The sequence below is a fragment of the Rhipicephalus microplus genome, chromosome 9 (genome assembly GCF_043290135.1).
Source record: "Rhipicephalus microplus isolate Deutch F79 chromosome 9, USDA_Rmic, whole genome shotgun sequence".
Lineage (NCBI taxonomy): Eukaryota > Metazoa > Arthropoda > Arachnida > Ixodida > Ixodidae > Rhipicephalus > Rhipicephalus microplus.
This window is the reverse complement of record NC_134708.1, coordinates 34,532,774-34,547,882: the sequence shown is the minus strand read 5'-3', so window position 1 is coordinate 34,547,882 and position 15,109 is coordinate 34,532,774. Positions and strand designations below refer to the sequence as shown.

The following is a 15,109-nucleotide window of genomic DNA, read 5'->3' as shown; positions in this document are numbered from 1 at the left end:
ACGAAATTGTTAAGGTGTCCCGCCATTGTTGGAACCCTCAAAAGCTCTCTCCTGAGAGACGCTACGGGTTGCCACCTTCTGCATGATCCTGACCTTAAGTATTACTTGGGCCGGAGTAGCCTCGGTCGATTCTAAAGCTTTAACTTGGTCAGTCTCGATCTTTGTGACTCTGCTGTCCAATACCGCAATCGACTCGACCACCACCCTGAGAGCATTTTTGATATCATTCAAGGTATCTTTGACCTCTGTTTTAAAATCTCTGTCCGCGTTATTGGCCGGTTGTGCTAACGCTTTCCTTTTTGTTGGTTTTACCCCTGGATTGACGTCCATGGATAACTCATCGTGACTCGCATCCGATGTGGCCTCTGTACAGAGAACTGTGTTTGAAAGAAACGGAGACGAAACCTGCCGTGATTTCCTTAGGTCGGCTATTTCAGCCCTGAGTTGCTTGACAATGGCCATGAGGTTAGCATTTTCCCTTTGCATCTGCGCATATATATCTCAGTGTTGCTCTGGATTGGTACCCCCCTTTACCTGTGGTTGGGAGCCCTTGATCTTGGATGCCCAGGTCCGGTGCTGATTTCCTTGCTGCACACCATTGCGGACGGTAGGCACCCATGAGCTAGAACGGGGCTTGGATCTAGAATGTCCTCTGGATCTCGAACGGCCCCTTGCTCTGCCTCTGGAACGGGATCGCCCTCGTGGTGGTTGTAGCTGTTGGCTAACGTCACGTGGGCGCCAGCTGCTGCTCGAGCGCTCAGTCGTAGCGCGGCCACCTGCAGCGGATGGTGGCGATAGGAAGTCTCCTCCACTATCTGTGCAGTTAATGTCGTCGGCGTCTTGTTCCTCAAATTCTATCGTATATTGCATCCGTCACTCTCGTCTTCGTCGACGGACTATGTAGGGCACTTGAAAACGATGCTTACACGTCTTGTCTGCCGTGAGATGTGGACCCCCACACAACTTGCAATCTGGAGTGCAGACGGGATCCTCCGAAGAAGATGACATACCACACCCTCTACAGATTACCTCCTCTGGATGGGGACAAACATCGGCTCGATGACCTAGCTTTCCACAGGCTAAACAGACATCCGTCTGTCGACGATACAGGGTGCAACGAACCAAACTATTTCCGCATATCACGTAATTTGGCACTTTTAGTCCGTCAAATATGATGATCACCGTGGTGGAATTCTTGATTCTTTTCACTTGGAGTTCAGTCGGGTTCCTTGGGTGTACAATAAGTGAATAAAGTTGTTCTTAACCGATGTCCGCGTCAACACCCCTGATGATACCTTTGCAGGTGTCATCGGGGGCAGCTCTGTGGGCACTAACATCAAAACTGGCGGTACTGAGAGTAATGGCGGTGATCTTGGAATACGCTTTGGCGTTCCTCTCCGCTGGAGTGCTTATAACTGCAATGTTCTGCATCATATTCGGGCATACCACGTCTTCCGTGAGTTCTTCCTCACTGAGCGCTGCAGCCACTGCAAGTGCCTTCGCGAACTTACGTTGACTTACAGTTCTCATGTCCAGGCCATTTCTAGGTCTCACGATGACTCGAACGTAATCTCTTGGAACGTAAGGAAGTCTAGAAGCAGCGATAAGACGCTTCTTCACCGCAGCCCGGGAACGCTGATGTGACCACGCGTCGCCGTGGATGGAGACGCTTGCTTGGGTCTCGGTCCTGGGGGTATGCGTCCCACGAAGTTTACGTTTAGTGGTAGCCACAGACCATCCAGAATCTTGAAGATTATCGGGAGTGATATCCTCCTCATCAAAGGAGACTTGCATAGACATTCCGTGCGTAGAGTGCTGAAACACCCTTCCGAGAAGGGCCGGCGGCCGCTCCGCCGTAGCCTCAGCCTAGCGCGCTCGGCTGAGCAGATGGGCAACCAGAAGAGCCTCGAAAAAGGGTAAAAAAACTCACCCACAGTGAAATACTTCGTGTCGATGTAGTCCGTGCGGTTTTATGCGTCGACTGGCACCAAAAGACGCTCACAAATGCACGAAGAACTGTCAAAAATATTTTCGAACTCGGAGCCGATGTTTTCACATCCACACGAGACGACGTCCCCCGAGCATGGATGATACTAGAATTTAGGTAGGCGAGTTGCCTTCATGGGAAGTCCATACGCAGTGCTGGAAACGCGGCTTCAAATCCATGTGCGAAGTTATTTTTTAACGGTGAGCCTGTTTTTAGTCGAGAATTGCACGTCCGATGGCGTAGCGCTCATCATTTAGTGCACTTGATGAAGTGCAGAAGGTGATGGTTTTTCGTGAGTTAGCACTTGCATAACGACAAAGACTACTGCTGAAGAAAAAGTCGCCTGCCGTGAGCGTCAGCGAGAGCTGACTCAGTAGCGGGTATGTCGTTGGTGAGCAGACCACGATGTTCCGATGCGAAGACTTGAAAAACATGTAAGTATAGTCGCTACTTTGGACGTTGCCCACCATGTGCCCACCACTTGCCCACCAAATACGGCGAGCGCGAGGCAGCAATACATTGGAATGGAATACGGTGTTCTTATTTGGACTGCCATCTGACCGGTATTGTGTGAGTTTCTGCCGGCTCAGTTCTTCATAGTTGAAGACCTTTTGTAGCCGTCACCGTATGACAACCTGATGAAGTAATGCCATCAGCATTGCTGCTTCAACAGTGTTCGTGGAGTTCTTTCGATTTTATTTGTTTCCGTTGTTTGTTAGGGGGAATGCACGTTACAAGCCATCACATGATATGCGTGAGAAAATGCGGTAACCTCTTCCTATTGCTACAAGGTATTTGAAACCTTCCAAATGTGAATGCCACGTCTTGCGTTCATAAATTCCACCAAACGAATGGCAAGCAAAGTGCGCAATAGAATGTGTTACTGCGCGGGCCACCACAACGGGTCCTTCAAATTGAGTATAGGAAAGCTTCGGGATAGAAGACTGGCGGATCATGGTATGATTGCCACGTGGCTGCATGGAAGCAGGGATGGTTGGCAAGGTTCAATCTAATGGCTCCTAAAGGGGTTGTTCGAGTAAGCTTGTGTGGGACATTCTTGCAGCAGGTTGGGTTGCTTAAGCTTTCATGACGTAAGCAAAATCTGAATAACTAACTTTTTAGCAACAGGTGACCTACTTGTTGATTACAACATTATCATAGTTGAAATGCAACTCCTAAGAGTAAATATTCCGAGTTCTCTTAGATCTGTCACAACGAACAGTGACCGAATTCTCATCCTAGCGACGGTTTCCACCGAGTGACACTGCAGCCGCTATACTCTCAACCTTTGCTTAATGCAACCAATGGCTGAGCGGCCAGAATGAAGTGCATGTCATGGCCACGATGTTTGCTTTGACAGCGTTTGCTTTGACAGCGTGTTTTTACACCATGTTCGCTTAAAACTAGACGTGCCCCAGTTGTCAAGTGTTCTTAACGAGCTCGAGTCAAGTGTTCTTAACGTTGACTCGAAGGTATCAAAAGTAAATCCCGTCAGGGGCAGCCGTAATGCGATAGAGGCGGAAATGCTGGAGGCGTGTATTAAGTTTAACAACACGCTAAAGAGCAACCGCTGCTCAATATTTCGAAGCTGTTGCAAACAAGGTTCTATTCCAGCTTAGCCAGGGTCAGCAGGAGCGCGGCCTCCTACGATCTTCTTTGTCCGAATGGTGGAGATTCCTTCTGCACTTTAGAGCATATGCTCTGGCGGTGTCCCTCCTTACGGCACAACGATCGTCTCTCTAAAAAAGCAGACTGTTGAGAGCTCAAGAGCTCGGAACTCGCCGCTCAGCTATGAGCTGTCTGGAGGGCCCACGACGCTGCGGTTAGGCTCGGCCTTTCCCTCCCGACGTGAGAATTGCACGCGGCGGCTCCTCCACCATAATGGCTACTTTTCTAGGCACCACTCAGGAGTATGATAAAGTTCATCGACTGTCTGTCCGCCTGTCTCTCTGTTTCCAATAGGTGTTCGTCATAATCAAATCACGGTTTTGAGAAGCAAAACTCCAACAATTTTGTTAATGCTTACTGCGAGGTGGTTGTCGCTCGAGGTGGTTGACGCAAGATGTAAGAAAGTGTGCGTGGGCCACCTCTCGTTTAGTCCTTGGAATGTCCGCTGGATGGCTGTGCTTCTCTATGCTGAATATATGATGAAAAGATGCGAGATGGTGGTACTTGGAGTGTTGACTAGATAGACGAACGGACACACAGACAGATGCATGGACGGACGCATGGATGTCTGCACGGATGGATGGACGCATAGACGAATGCAGGGTCGGATGCATGGATAGACGTGTAGACGCGCGAACAGACGCACGCATGGACTGTCGCACATACGGATGCATATAAGATGAAAAGATGCGAGATGGTGGTACTTGGAGTGTTGACTAGATGGACGAACGGACACACAGACAGATGCATCTGCGGACGCACGGATTACTGCACGGACGGATGGAAGCATGGACGAACGCAGGGATGGATGCGTGTAGACGCACGAACAGACGCACGCACGAACGGTCGCACAGACGGACTCATATATGAAAAAAAGATGCCAAATGGTGGTACTTGGAGTGCTGACTAGATGGACGAATTGACACACAGACAGATGAATGGGCGGACACACGAATGGCTGCATGGACGGATGGACACATGGACGGACACAGGGGCGGATGCATGGACGAACGCAGGGACGGACGCACGAACAGACACACGCACGGGCGTGCGGATGGATGCATGGATCATCACGCAGATGGGCGCATGGACGGACGGAAGCAAGAACGAATGGACGGACGGATGCTTCGCCCCTCTTTCCATCATTCACCCCGTGGATATGCTGCCATTTTTTTTTCTTAGAGAGAGAGAGATAAAGATGCAAGGAAAGGCAGGGAGGTTACCCAGACGCACATCCGGTTTGCTACCCTGCACTGGGGAAGGGATAAAGGAGAGAAAAGAGGTTGCAGAGAGATGAGAAGGTACCTTTTTTTTTTCTTAGTGTTACTTATAACCTTAATGTGCTCCGTATGATAGCAGCCGGCCACTTTGGCGACAAGACTACAACGTTTAAGAAAGAGCTTGGTCGACGTGCCACGTTCCAAGACAAATGTTAAAAGCGTCAACTTGCAGTGTTTTAAAAAAATAACAAGAAAAACAAATCACGTACGCATTCTGACTGTATGACCTCATTTTTTCGTGTGTAAAAAAGAACATGACTGATGGCACAAAAATAAATATTTAGTTAACTGAAACCTTCGGCTGATTACAATCAATAGCAATTATCACACTACAAGACTATATACATCTTATATTCTTGGAATGTCATAACCAGTGCTTTAGGATAGGTTGAGACGTCTGAAAACTCTGAATCATAGTTCACGACTGAAGGGAAGACAACTCTATACGGTCACCGTTTTCCACTCCTTATGCTCTCCCATATTAGAGTACCATGTACTCTAAATCGTTAACAACTTTTCTAAACACCTTACGCAAGTAGTAATTTGGGAAGAACATATTCAGAAAAGCATCGCAAAAATAGAGAAAAATCGCAATGTGGAACGTGTGGTACGACGCATCTGCCACCACCTAGTATGCCTGTGCTTCTTCTACGCTTTTTTTTTCTTTCTTGTGATTTTTTGGTATGAATGGGACATTGCCGACGTTCAGATTAAGCAATGCTTTCTCGTCAAACGATAAAATTGCTAGCATGAGTGTGTACTTACAGAGGTGCTCGGGAGATCGCGCTGTAAGAAAAGAGGTGAAGACAAAAGGAATGACGTAAATGACGAGACATTTTTCAAAACGAAAAGAAGAATTTGTTACCTTATGTGGTGCACTTGTCATCATCAAATGTTGAATGCAGAGACATGCTATTTGTGGTAGCGCATGTTGCTCTGTGATAATATATATTTTTATTATTTGATATGTTTCATTTTTTCACTCGCTGTCTAAGCCATTTTTTCACTCGCTGTCTCACAAGTTCAGATCCTGTGGGTGGCAAGTTATTTTTTCATCCACTTTTTTTCTTCACATTTACATTACAATTACTTCTTAAAGCATTAACTATACTTTCCTGGGCTTTGTCTGTTAGTTCCCCCTAATATTCCCCTGTTATGTATTAACCCGAGAGGGGCCTTTAATGAAAAAAAATATATTATGAAAAAGTTATGATGATGATGATGATGTTGAAAACAGGTGAGTTAAAAGCAGCATACATCGTGATATGTACGCTTCTTTCTTCATGCACTCCATGCGGGCATACTTTTTTTTTACATTTTCTAACCGTTTTCTCCAAATGGGCACAATCAACTACCCACCAGACTATTTGTACCGTTGATCGAAATAATTAGTTTATTACTCCATATTACCTCTAACAGATATATGATGCTACAGCGCCTGGTATGCCAGTTGAGTAGGGATACACCATTTCCGAAGATGAAGAAGTGGTAGTTAGTGAAAACACTTTCTTGCGGATATTGAAGTAACTACTTCTGGGACACTCGTGTTACAGCAATAATAAAGATTGGGTGAGAAAGTTCTGTGATTTGTTCAAGTGAAGGCCAACAGACCACTGTTACCGTGTCCCCCATTTCTTTTCTTTCTCTTTTCTTGCTTACCTTTTTGCTCTACTATACCCCACAATGCTATGCTTTTATTCTCTCAATTCCTTTCTCTATTTTTCTCTGTCTTTTTCTTCCTGTATTTTCGTTTGTTTTATTGCGATAGCGTTAAAGAGCTCGTGTCGCAGAAAACCTGCCGCCGGCATCGGCCCCAATGGTTGTGAGCGAAAAATCGAGTTGCCGAGATAGCCGCGAAAGGCCGCTACTTGCCTACGCGTGTGCACGCGATCACACTGAGAAAGCCGCGCATACGAAGAAAAAAAAGTGCTCAAGGTCACGAGGCGTGGTAGTTTCTTTGCCCTGCCACCCCTCCCTGCTTAGCTTCCAGCGCTTTCGTCGGGATGAGAGAACAGATAATGCAATCGCAGCATGCGACAAACCTTTGTAACTCCACTCGCTCTGGGCGGATTCTTAAAATTCTTGCGGTATTGAATTTGTGAGGCAATTAGCTCTTCTAGTAATTGATTCTATGGTTACTTGAAAACGTGTTTCAGGGCCCCTTTAACGAATTTCGTTCGATAGCCTATTATGCGGTAATAGGGTGCGCAGGTCCAATCTGCTGTGTGCGTGTTTGTGTGCGTACATGTGTATGTAATAAAACAGATGAATAAGGATGCACTTAGCAGTTGAAGGGTGCACTAGGGGCCGGATTTTGCTGTCGCGTCAACTCTTAAAGGCGAAACTTAAGGGTCCCCCAATTTCTCTTTGTTTCTGCAGTCGTTATCTTTTCCTCATTTTCTTGTGCATATAAATGTGGTTATATGCTTATCTTTCTAAGTGAAGCGGAGCACAGCTATGCAGGGTTGCCATTGGTGGGTGCTTTGCGTCTAGACTACGTTAGGGCCCCGCGGCGGCGCTCTAGGGGCTAAGGTACTCGGCTTCTGACCCGCAGGTCGCGCGATCGAATCCCAGCTGTGGCAGCTGCATTTTCGACGGAGGCGAAAATACTGTGGGCCCGTGTGCTCAGATATGGGTGCACGTTAAAGAACCCCAGGTGGTCGAAATTTCCGGAGTCCTCCACTACGGCATCCCTCATAATCATATGGTGCTTTTGGGACATTACACCCCACATATCAAAGCCCGCGAGGCGGCTGAGGAGCTCGACATCTCAGTCCCCACGTGGGAGCAGCCCGCAAGACAATGATCTGTGTTTTGGTAGACTAAATAAAAGTTTATTCAATCCAATGTACCCCAAATATCAATAAATTGATTAGACGACGGAAGCATTTCGTTTGGGGCAAACATTTCAGGTTAGCGCCATGGTTATACTCTGGCTACTATCAACGTCTTTTTTGGAGCACTAAGTGGAACGTTTTCATACTATTTGCACAGACAAAACACTATTTCATGTTAATAGCGGTTGCATCGCAAACACGAAAGTGTTGTGAGAATAGCTTACGGAAAGCGAGGAACGAAAGCCATACAGATACAATGCAGCGCTTGTGTTGTCCCTTCTTGCTTTCCGTTCCTCGTCTTCCGTACGCTTTTCTTCCAGAACTTTCACACTTGCGGTGTAACCTGTATTGACATGGAAATAGGCTAACTAGCCCAATAGCCGTTCTTTTTCAAAACGCTATTAGTTCAAACACTATTAGTGTTATTTGTTCTGCCGCATCAGTCGATGTGCGCATGCATTCTTACGCCACCAGGAGGCTGGTGTCTATCGCGGCTCGACAATGCAACGCAGGGTGTGCTTGCGAAGTGGCAAAGTTGCATCGGTGTTGGTAAACATGTCACTGGCACGCCACCCTCGCTGCCCGGCGTCTATGCTGACGTTAAGCACAAGTTTCAAATGATAATGCGCCATACGTGGTCACGTTGAACATCACAAAAATTAAGACTCGCGTCAAAATGTAGATAGATTGTTTACCTAAACGAGCTTTGACTGTGTGAGGTACGAAAAAAAATTGATCAAGAAAGGTAATGTTTAATGCTCACAGGAGGTAGAGAACACAAATAGGACGAGCACGGCCATGATGACGAGTGCCAGGATACATACACCCACAGGAAGAAGCCTAGAGCTGGCTCCTTGTATCCTACAAGAAAAGAAAAAAAAAAGAAACAAAGAAAGAAAGAAAGAAAGAAAACAACAATGTCGCGTCAAGTGATTACAGTAATGCATGACAGACACCAAAGAACGGCATTCACCTTCTAAACCTCTTCATTCTTTAATCTTCCTCTGTCGCACAGCATGGCACTCTTTTATTTTATTTTTCCCTTTCTGAAGTACGTTCACAGGAGTGCTGCGTCCACCAAATGTGCTCCGAAATTGTAGGTGGATTTAGAGTAGCACAGCATAAACGAAATCGTAAACCTAGCGTGGTTCGAAAAGTGTCCACTTGTGCGGTGCACCGGATATGCGTATTTTTTAGGGGCGAAGCACCTTAAAGAGGCCCTGCAACGCTTTTTGAGCATGGTCAATAAACTCTGCCAATCGGCAGTAGAAGCTTCCGACAACCCACGAGCTCAACGATATAGCGCAGTATGCGCAGCCTGGAATACACAATAAATTATCAAATTCAGCTAAAAATTGCTTTCTCATCCCTCGGCAATGACGACAGACGCTCAAAAATCGCTCGTGGAATGCCCATCTATCAGCTATGGCTGATTTTTAACGTGGCGTGCTCAGTTATTACAGGGATCGCCGTGAGAGGCCGTCACGTGTCCACGCGTTCGTGCGCGATTGCACTGAAAAACGCCGTATTAGAAGAAAAAAAAAGTGCTCAAGGTCACGAGGCGCTCGTGACGTTTTTTGTTTGCTCCTCCCAATCCTCCCTGCTTAGCTTCCAGCACTTTTTGGCAGGGGGGGGGGGGGGAGTGTTTCAAGGTCCCTTGAAGCTGTGGGTCATGCATCCCCGATGTATGAGTAGTCGTAGTAGTAGAAGTAGTAATAGTAGTAGTAGTAGTAATAGTAGTAGTAGTAGTAGTAGTATAGTAGTAGTAGTAGTAGGTAGCCACGTTTCGTCCTTGGAATGTCCGCTGAATGGCAGTACTTTTACATGTTGAATATTTGATAAAAACATGTGAGCTGGCGGTACTTGGATTGTTCAATAGATAGATGGACGGACGCATGGACATACGGTCGCGCGGACGGACGAATGGATGAACGCACGCACGTACGCACGACCACACGGACGGACGGTTGCAAGAACGAACTGTCAGACGGATGAATGGACGCACGGACGTAAGAAAGAACGGAAGGACTGACGGACGCTTCGCCTCACTCATCATCATGTCCTCCTTGGATATGCTGCGATTTTTTTGCGTTTACTTGTACGCAAACAGTAACTATCCTCCCCAAGGACCCTCTTAGGAGTAGCTGAAGAACTTGTGTATGCAGAAGCATCAGTTTGGATATTTAGTGCCATCTGTGCAGTGACAAAAAAAATACATCCGCCAGCATGAGAATTGCAATTTTTTATCGGTGCTAGGGTTTGAACTCAAGCGTCAGCAATCTGAAGTCAACTGAACAACTCGACTACAGGCACCAACGCTTGCAAACTGTGAAAATATACGAACCATGTGAGTGGCTCGTATTCGAGTAGGTTATAGTACATAAAGCGAAGGTCATAGAGCCTTCAAATTTTGATGTGATGCCCCTAGAAATAATTAATAATTTCGTGTGGGGAAAACGAGGATATAGGTTAGGAACATAACAGGAGCAGTGCTTGTGCAGTAAGCTTTATTCATCTTTTTCCCCGTCTTTCATGATTAAAGTTATTCTGAAAATGGACATGTTCACCCAAACAAACAAGTTGTTACCATAATGAAAAAAAATCCCTCTAGATATGTGTGTGTGTGTGTGTATGGGGGGGGGTGGTGACTTGAATATATTATAAAGTAGGGCTCAACTTACTGGCCCAAGCGTCCTTCGAAATCCGTATCCTTCGATTTGTCCGTCATCTGTTCGGAGTGAGACTTCCGGCCGGTCTCAGAGAAGTTGGAGCCCTGCGTCTCGCCAGACACGGCAGAGACGTTGGACGCCATGTTCGAAGAGGCGTTGGCGCCCGTGCGAGTATCGCTGGTGAACATTGTTCCCGATGTCTGACTCGCTCGACTCTGCCTTTCCAAAGTCCTGTATCCTCGCTGCCCGTTTGCCATTGCGTGCCAATGGAAGTAAATTTGCGTATTAAAGAGGCAGACAACCTTTGTTCAAATGCGAGTCACACAAATTTGAAGCGTGAAGTGCAAATTGCGGGTGTAAAGCTCAGCGATAGCTGAGAAGATGTTTTACTTTCACGTTAAATGGTAATCTTTCATGGCGCATCTACCGACACCGACAATACTTTGGCGACAGGCTTCAGTGCTAATTCTGGTGATTTCACACAGTAGTCTAGCTGGTTGGGATGAGGCTAGGTAGTAAAACTTCGAAGAAGAGCGCTTGTGCGTCGCCCAAGCATTGAAATGGCCGCTTGGGCATCATCAACGGACTCATGATGCGGAGTGGTTGTGGAAACGTTTAATTTTGCGCGTGTACGTGACGAAAAGCCCATACCGTGTTTTGACGTCAGGGTACAATAACGAAACTATGTTTTAATAAAAACATACTTTACTAGCATTTTCGGAGTGCACTCGCCCTTAGCACTACGTTTTTATGCTCTTCAGAGTGTCGCCTTTCATTTGAGGCAAAGATTTAACTGATTTTTTGCGTGTCAGTACTCTTTTGAAACAATACGTACTTCTCTTTATTAAAACAGCTTAACAGGTAAATGTAACACTAAGCGAATATGGCGTTCGTTCATTGCGAATACTACAGTGGGCCTGTTAAGTTTTTGTCATGCTGGTGCGCGCCGCCAGAACACTGTCATCAGGAACGAGTATGAGCCAAAGAAAGTGGGTAATCTAAGTCGCATACTCGTGACGCTAGTGAAGCCAAGCTCAGAAAGATACTGAATGCTACTGACCAAGTTGAATAAAATTTTAAAACTGATATGTTGTGTAAGCTTCATAATTATAATAAATTATTTTGGTGTATGGTTGTGGGGTAAGCGTAATAAAGACAAATATTTTGTGTGTGATCGACGCATATCCACCTGCGAAACTTGTCTCATGTGTCCTAAACTTGAGAGTTAGGCTTTATTATGCTCCTTAGGCATGATAGATTTTATTTGTGATTGTATAAACCTGGTTCTATCTAAGAAAATACTAGTTATATTGTGACTGAGCTTCGCACCTCTGCTGCGAACTGCCCACATTTCTTTATAACAGCACCTTGGCCGCCCTTAGATAGGAGTAGCAATATTACACAAGGATGCAAGAACTACAAGTAAGCAGTATAAAAAGTCGCAGAAAAGTGGCGACATTGCGTGATCAGTAACTTATCGAATATGCATGCCTCAGCTTAGCTGTAGCCAACATATATTGCCAACTATAGTGATAAGTATATTGGCAAGAATAGTAGATATGTACAAGACTATGTTTGTTAGCATACTCCATCAAGAATTTTGACAATTGGTGTGATCGATGTGCTTGCTCATATACTTGTTTTTCCTAATCATACCTACTCGCAAGCTACTAGCAACGGTTAATAATTTTAATTTATTTATTGTCACATACTACATCCTGGTGTAAGGGCTATCACAAGAGTTTGTACTGAAGACTAATTAATATAAGAAACTGAGAATGAATGAAATAAAACAGCATCGACAGGTCAAATACTTACAAAACCTACCATAAACATGATTTTATAAATATTTCAAAGCTAGCAGTAAGGATTAGTGTATAGTAGTTTTTGGTGCTTTCAGAAATTCATCTTTTTCGAATGAATAATCGTGACCTGTTATGGTATTCTTCATTTCAAGATACGCGGCGAAAGAATTAAACTTGGTGAAGTATATGCGATGATGTTGTTTTGTCAAGCGTTATGTAGTTGTTGTGCGATGAACATTGAGACGAATCGGAAAAGTAGTGGAGTGTTTCAGGCACTTGTTGTCGCGTCTTTTAGAAAGTGAATTAAACCGAGGTTTGTCAGGTGAGATGACGGTGAGAAATGAAAGTCATAGTGTCCGTATATGAAACGATTGACTTTCTTTTTGTATGGATTCAATGTGTTTTATGTAACCCAGTTTTGTGGGCGCCCTACCCTAGTACTGGTATGACGAAGGTTTTATATCTAAACAATTTTGTTTCTTTGGGGGCTAAACATAACAAATGGTTCAGGTAGCAGAGATTTTTTAGAGCTTTGTTGCAATTTATGTCTATTTGGTGAGACCATTGTAAGATTGTTGTGATAAGGAGGCCCAGGTATTTATATTGTGGGAGACGCTGTAATACATAATTCTTGAACTAATAATTAAACGTTAATGGGGGTTTTCGTCTGCTAAAACACATGGCAGCCGTCTTTCGAAAGTAAACGTTTATCTGTCAATTCTGACACCACTTTCAAAAGCTTAATATTGAAGCGTTTAGGAGTTGTACACACGAAAACCACGATATGTCTATCAGAGACGCCATAGTGATGGGCTTATGAAGTATTGACATTCTCATGTTTCTCAACGTGCATGGATGTCACACAGTACACAGGACCTCTACCATTGCACCTCCGCTGAAGTGCGATCACAACGAGAGATAAGAGGGTGCACTCAAACTAAGCAACAGTTTCTTTCTCACGGCTCGCGTACACAATAGAAACATTTTTTAGGTGATAGATTGATGAGGTAATATGCTCTGATACTGAAGTCATCGATGGTTAGCTGAAAAGTGGCTGAGGATAGTTGTTCAAGGTGCACCAATAAGATGCGTGACGCGTGTTTGTGCGAAGAATCTTGATCAACTGGGAGATTTTATGATGACGTTAGCGTGTATTCAGTTCGTTCCAAAGTGAGTTAGGACTGACAGTTAATGAACAAGTCTTATACCAATACTTTTTATGATGACAACAGAACATTTAATGCCAGAAAAACAAGCACTTAGTTTCTTGATTGGCACATTCATAATGATTATTCGTAGTTATCTTGAAAGTGATGTTTTAGAGTTCCGAAGTCTGCCACGTTGCGAGCAATGAATAAAACTAATGCAATGCCAGGCTAAAAGCACCAGCGCAAATTTCTCAGTTGTCCACATTCATGCAAATAAAGTATATGGTGATACTTTAAACAAATATGTCGGAACACGTTAAGATTGTAATACGCTGCAGCAGGAGGTTCATGTAGAATTTGAAGAAGACATATACAGGATGCAACATATTCTATTCTTCCAAAGCTAAATGCAATCCTTTTTTAACGTGTTTCTTTTTATCATCAGCCGTCAAAAATGGCAAGAGAAAGTCGATTTCCAGTCCAACGCCGTGGCGTAATGGTTGAGGTGCTCGGCTTCTGACCCGAGGGCTACGAGTTCTATCACTGCCGCAGCGGTCACCTTTTCGTGGAGGAGGCAGCGGTCACCTTTCAGTGAAGGCGACAGTGGTCACCTTTCGGCGGAGGCAAAACGCTACTGGCCGGTGTGCGGTGCGATGTCAGTGCCATTAGCAGAGCCAGGAAGTGGCACACTGCACCTCGCCCCCCCCCCTCCCCCAAATTCGCCTTTCGCCATGACATACAGAACGAAAAATGACGTTTAATGGTGGTGCCCCCCCCTCCCCTCGCCTTGTTAAAATCTCTGCTACGCCTCAGATAGGCACGGATAAAAGAAAACACCATATTTTCAATATTTCCGCAGCTCTCCACTATGGCGTCTCTCATAATCATATCGTGGTTTCGGGATGAAAAAGCCCACATATTATTACTGTAAGTCTAGTTAGAAATCACCCCAAACCTGGCAACGCGTGTGAAGCGGACAAAATTAGTTCCTGTAATCACGTTCCACCTGAAAGGTGAATGCGTAACTGAGCCCAAAGCAATGCGCATGGCGTATTCCAAAGAACTGCGTCTGTTTACCGACACAACAATGCCCATAAAGCATACTGTAGAGCGGCAGCATTCGCAGCCATTACCTGGAAGTTGACCTTGTTCAGAGTGGTTGACCTCCGTGGCTCCACAGCGGAAGGAATGAGGTGCTCTCTTGAAGCTGCACCTCTCGATCGTCTGAAGTCGTCCCATGTGTTCGGGAATGGAGCGAATATTGCCGGTGGTGGTGTAGCAATCTCTCTCGTCGTCTCCGAACGTGGGCGTTTCCTTCCCGATTCAGTAATCTTCGCCACGTTGAAAGAGCTCAAGATTGCTCTCTTCATGGCTGAAGATTTCTAAAATGGCTGAACCCTTTCGTTTCGTCTAAGAATAACGAGCTGGCAGAACGTGCTGAAAGGGTGAGCACTGATGATAATGATGATAACCTCTTCTCGATCGCGCTGGCCCAAAAAAGAGAATAGGCCAAGAAATGGGTAGCAGGATGCTTAAAGTGAAGGTTTCCTAACCTATCCGGAAATTTATTTTGGAAATGAAACATCGAAAGAAGTGAAAATTGTTATGATGAAGATGATTACCCTTTTTTTGTTAGCGTCTTTCTGTGCACAAACAAGTGAGCTCGATTGTGATAGACGTTAGCCGTCGTCTTTCTTCTCGCATCTCGGTAAACG

General features: G+C 45.2%; 1 protein-coding gene across 1 annotated transcript; it reads right to left on the bottom strand.

Annotated features, from left to right (window-relative positions):
- Positions 1–530: 530 nt before the first annotated feature.
- Positions 531–14,834, bottom strand: LOC142772222 (uncharacterized). Its single transcript, XM_075874420.1, has 5 exons — positions 14,528–14,834; positions 10,454–10,683; positions 8,536–8,633; positions 7,997–8,115; positions 531–815 (listed from the first exon to the last, which is right to left on the bottom strand). Exons 1-5 carry the CDS (start codon positions 14,762–14,764, stop codon positions 531–533), a joined length of 969 nt encoding a protein of 322 aa, XP_075730535.1. The 5' UTR covers positions 14,765–14,834.
- Positions 14,835–15,109: the final 275 nt, after the last annotated feature.

Excerpts from the sequence above, each read along its gene's own strand:
- LOC142772222 (XM_075874420.1), bottom strand. The coding sequence starts at position 14,764 with ATGAAGAGAGCAATCTTGAGCTCTTTCAACGTGGCGAAGATTACTGAA. Across the intron at positions 8,116-8,535 it reads ATTTGTGTTCTCTACCTCCT|GTTACACCGCAAGTGTGAAA; the intron begins GTGAGCATTAAA and ends ATGTCAATACAG. Across the intron at positions 816-7,996 it reads GCTTTCGTTCCTCGCTTTCC|ATAGTGGAGGAGACTTCCTA; the intron begins GTAAGCTATTCT and ends TTAACTGCACAG.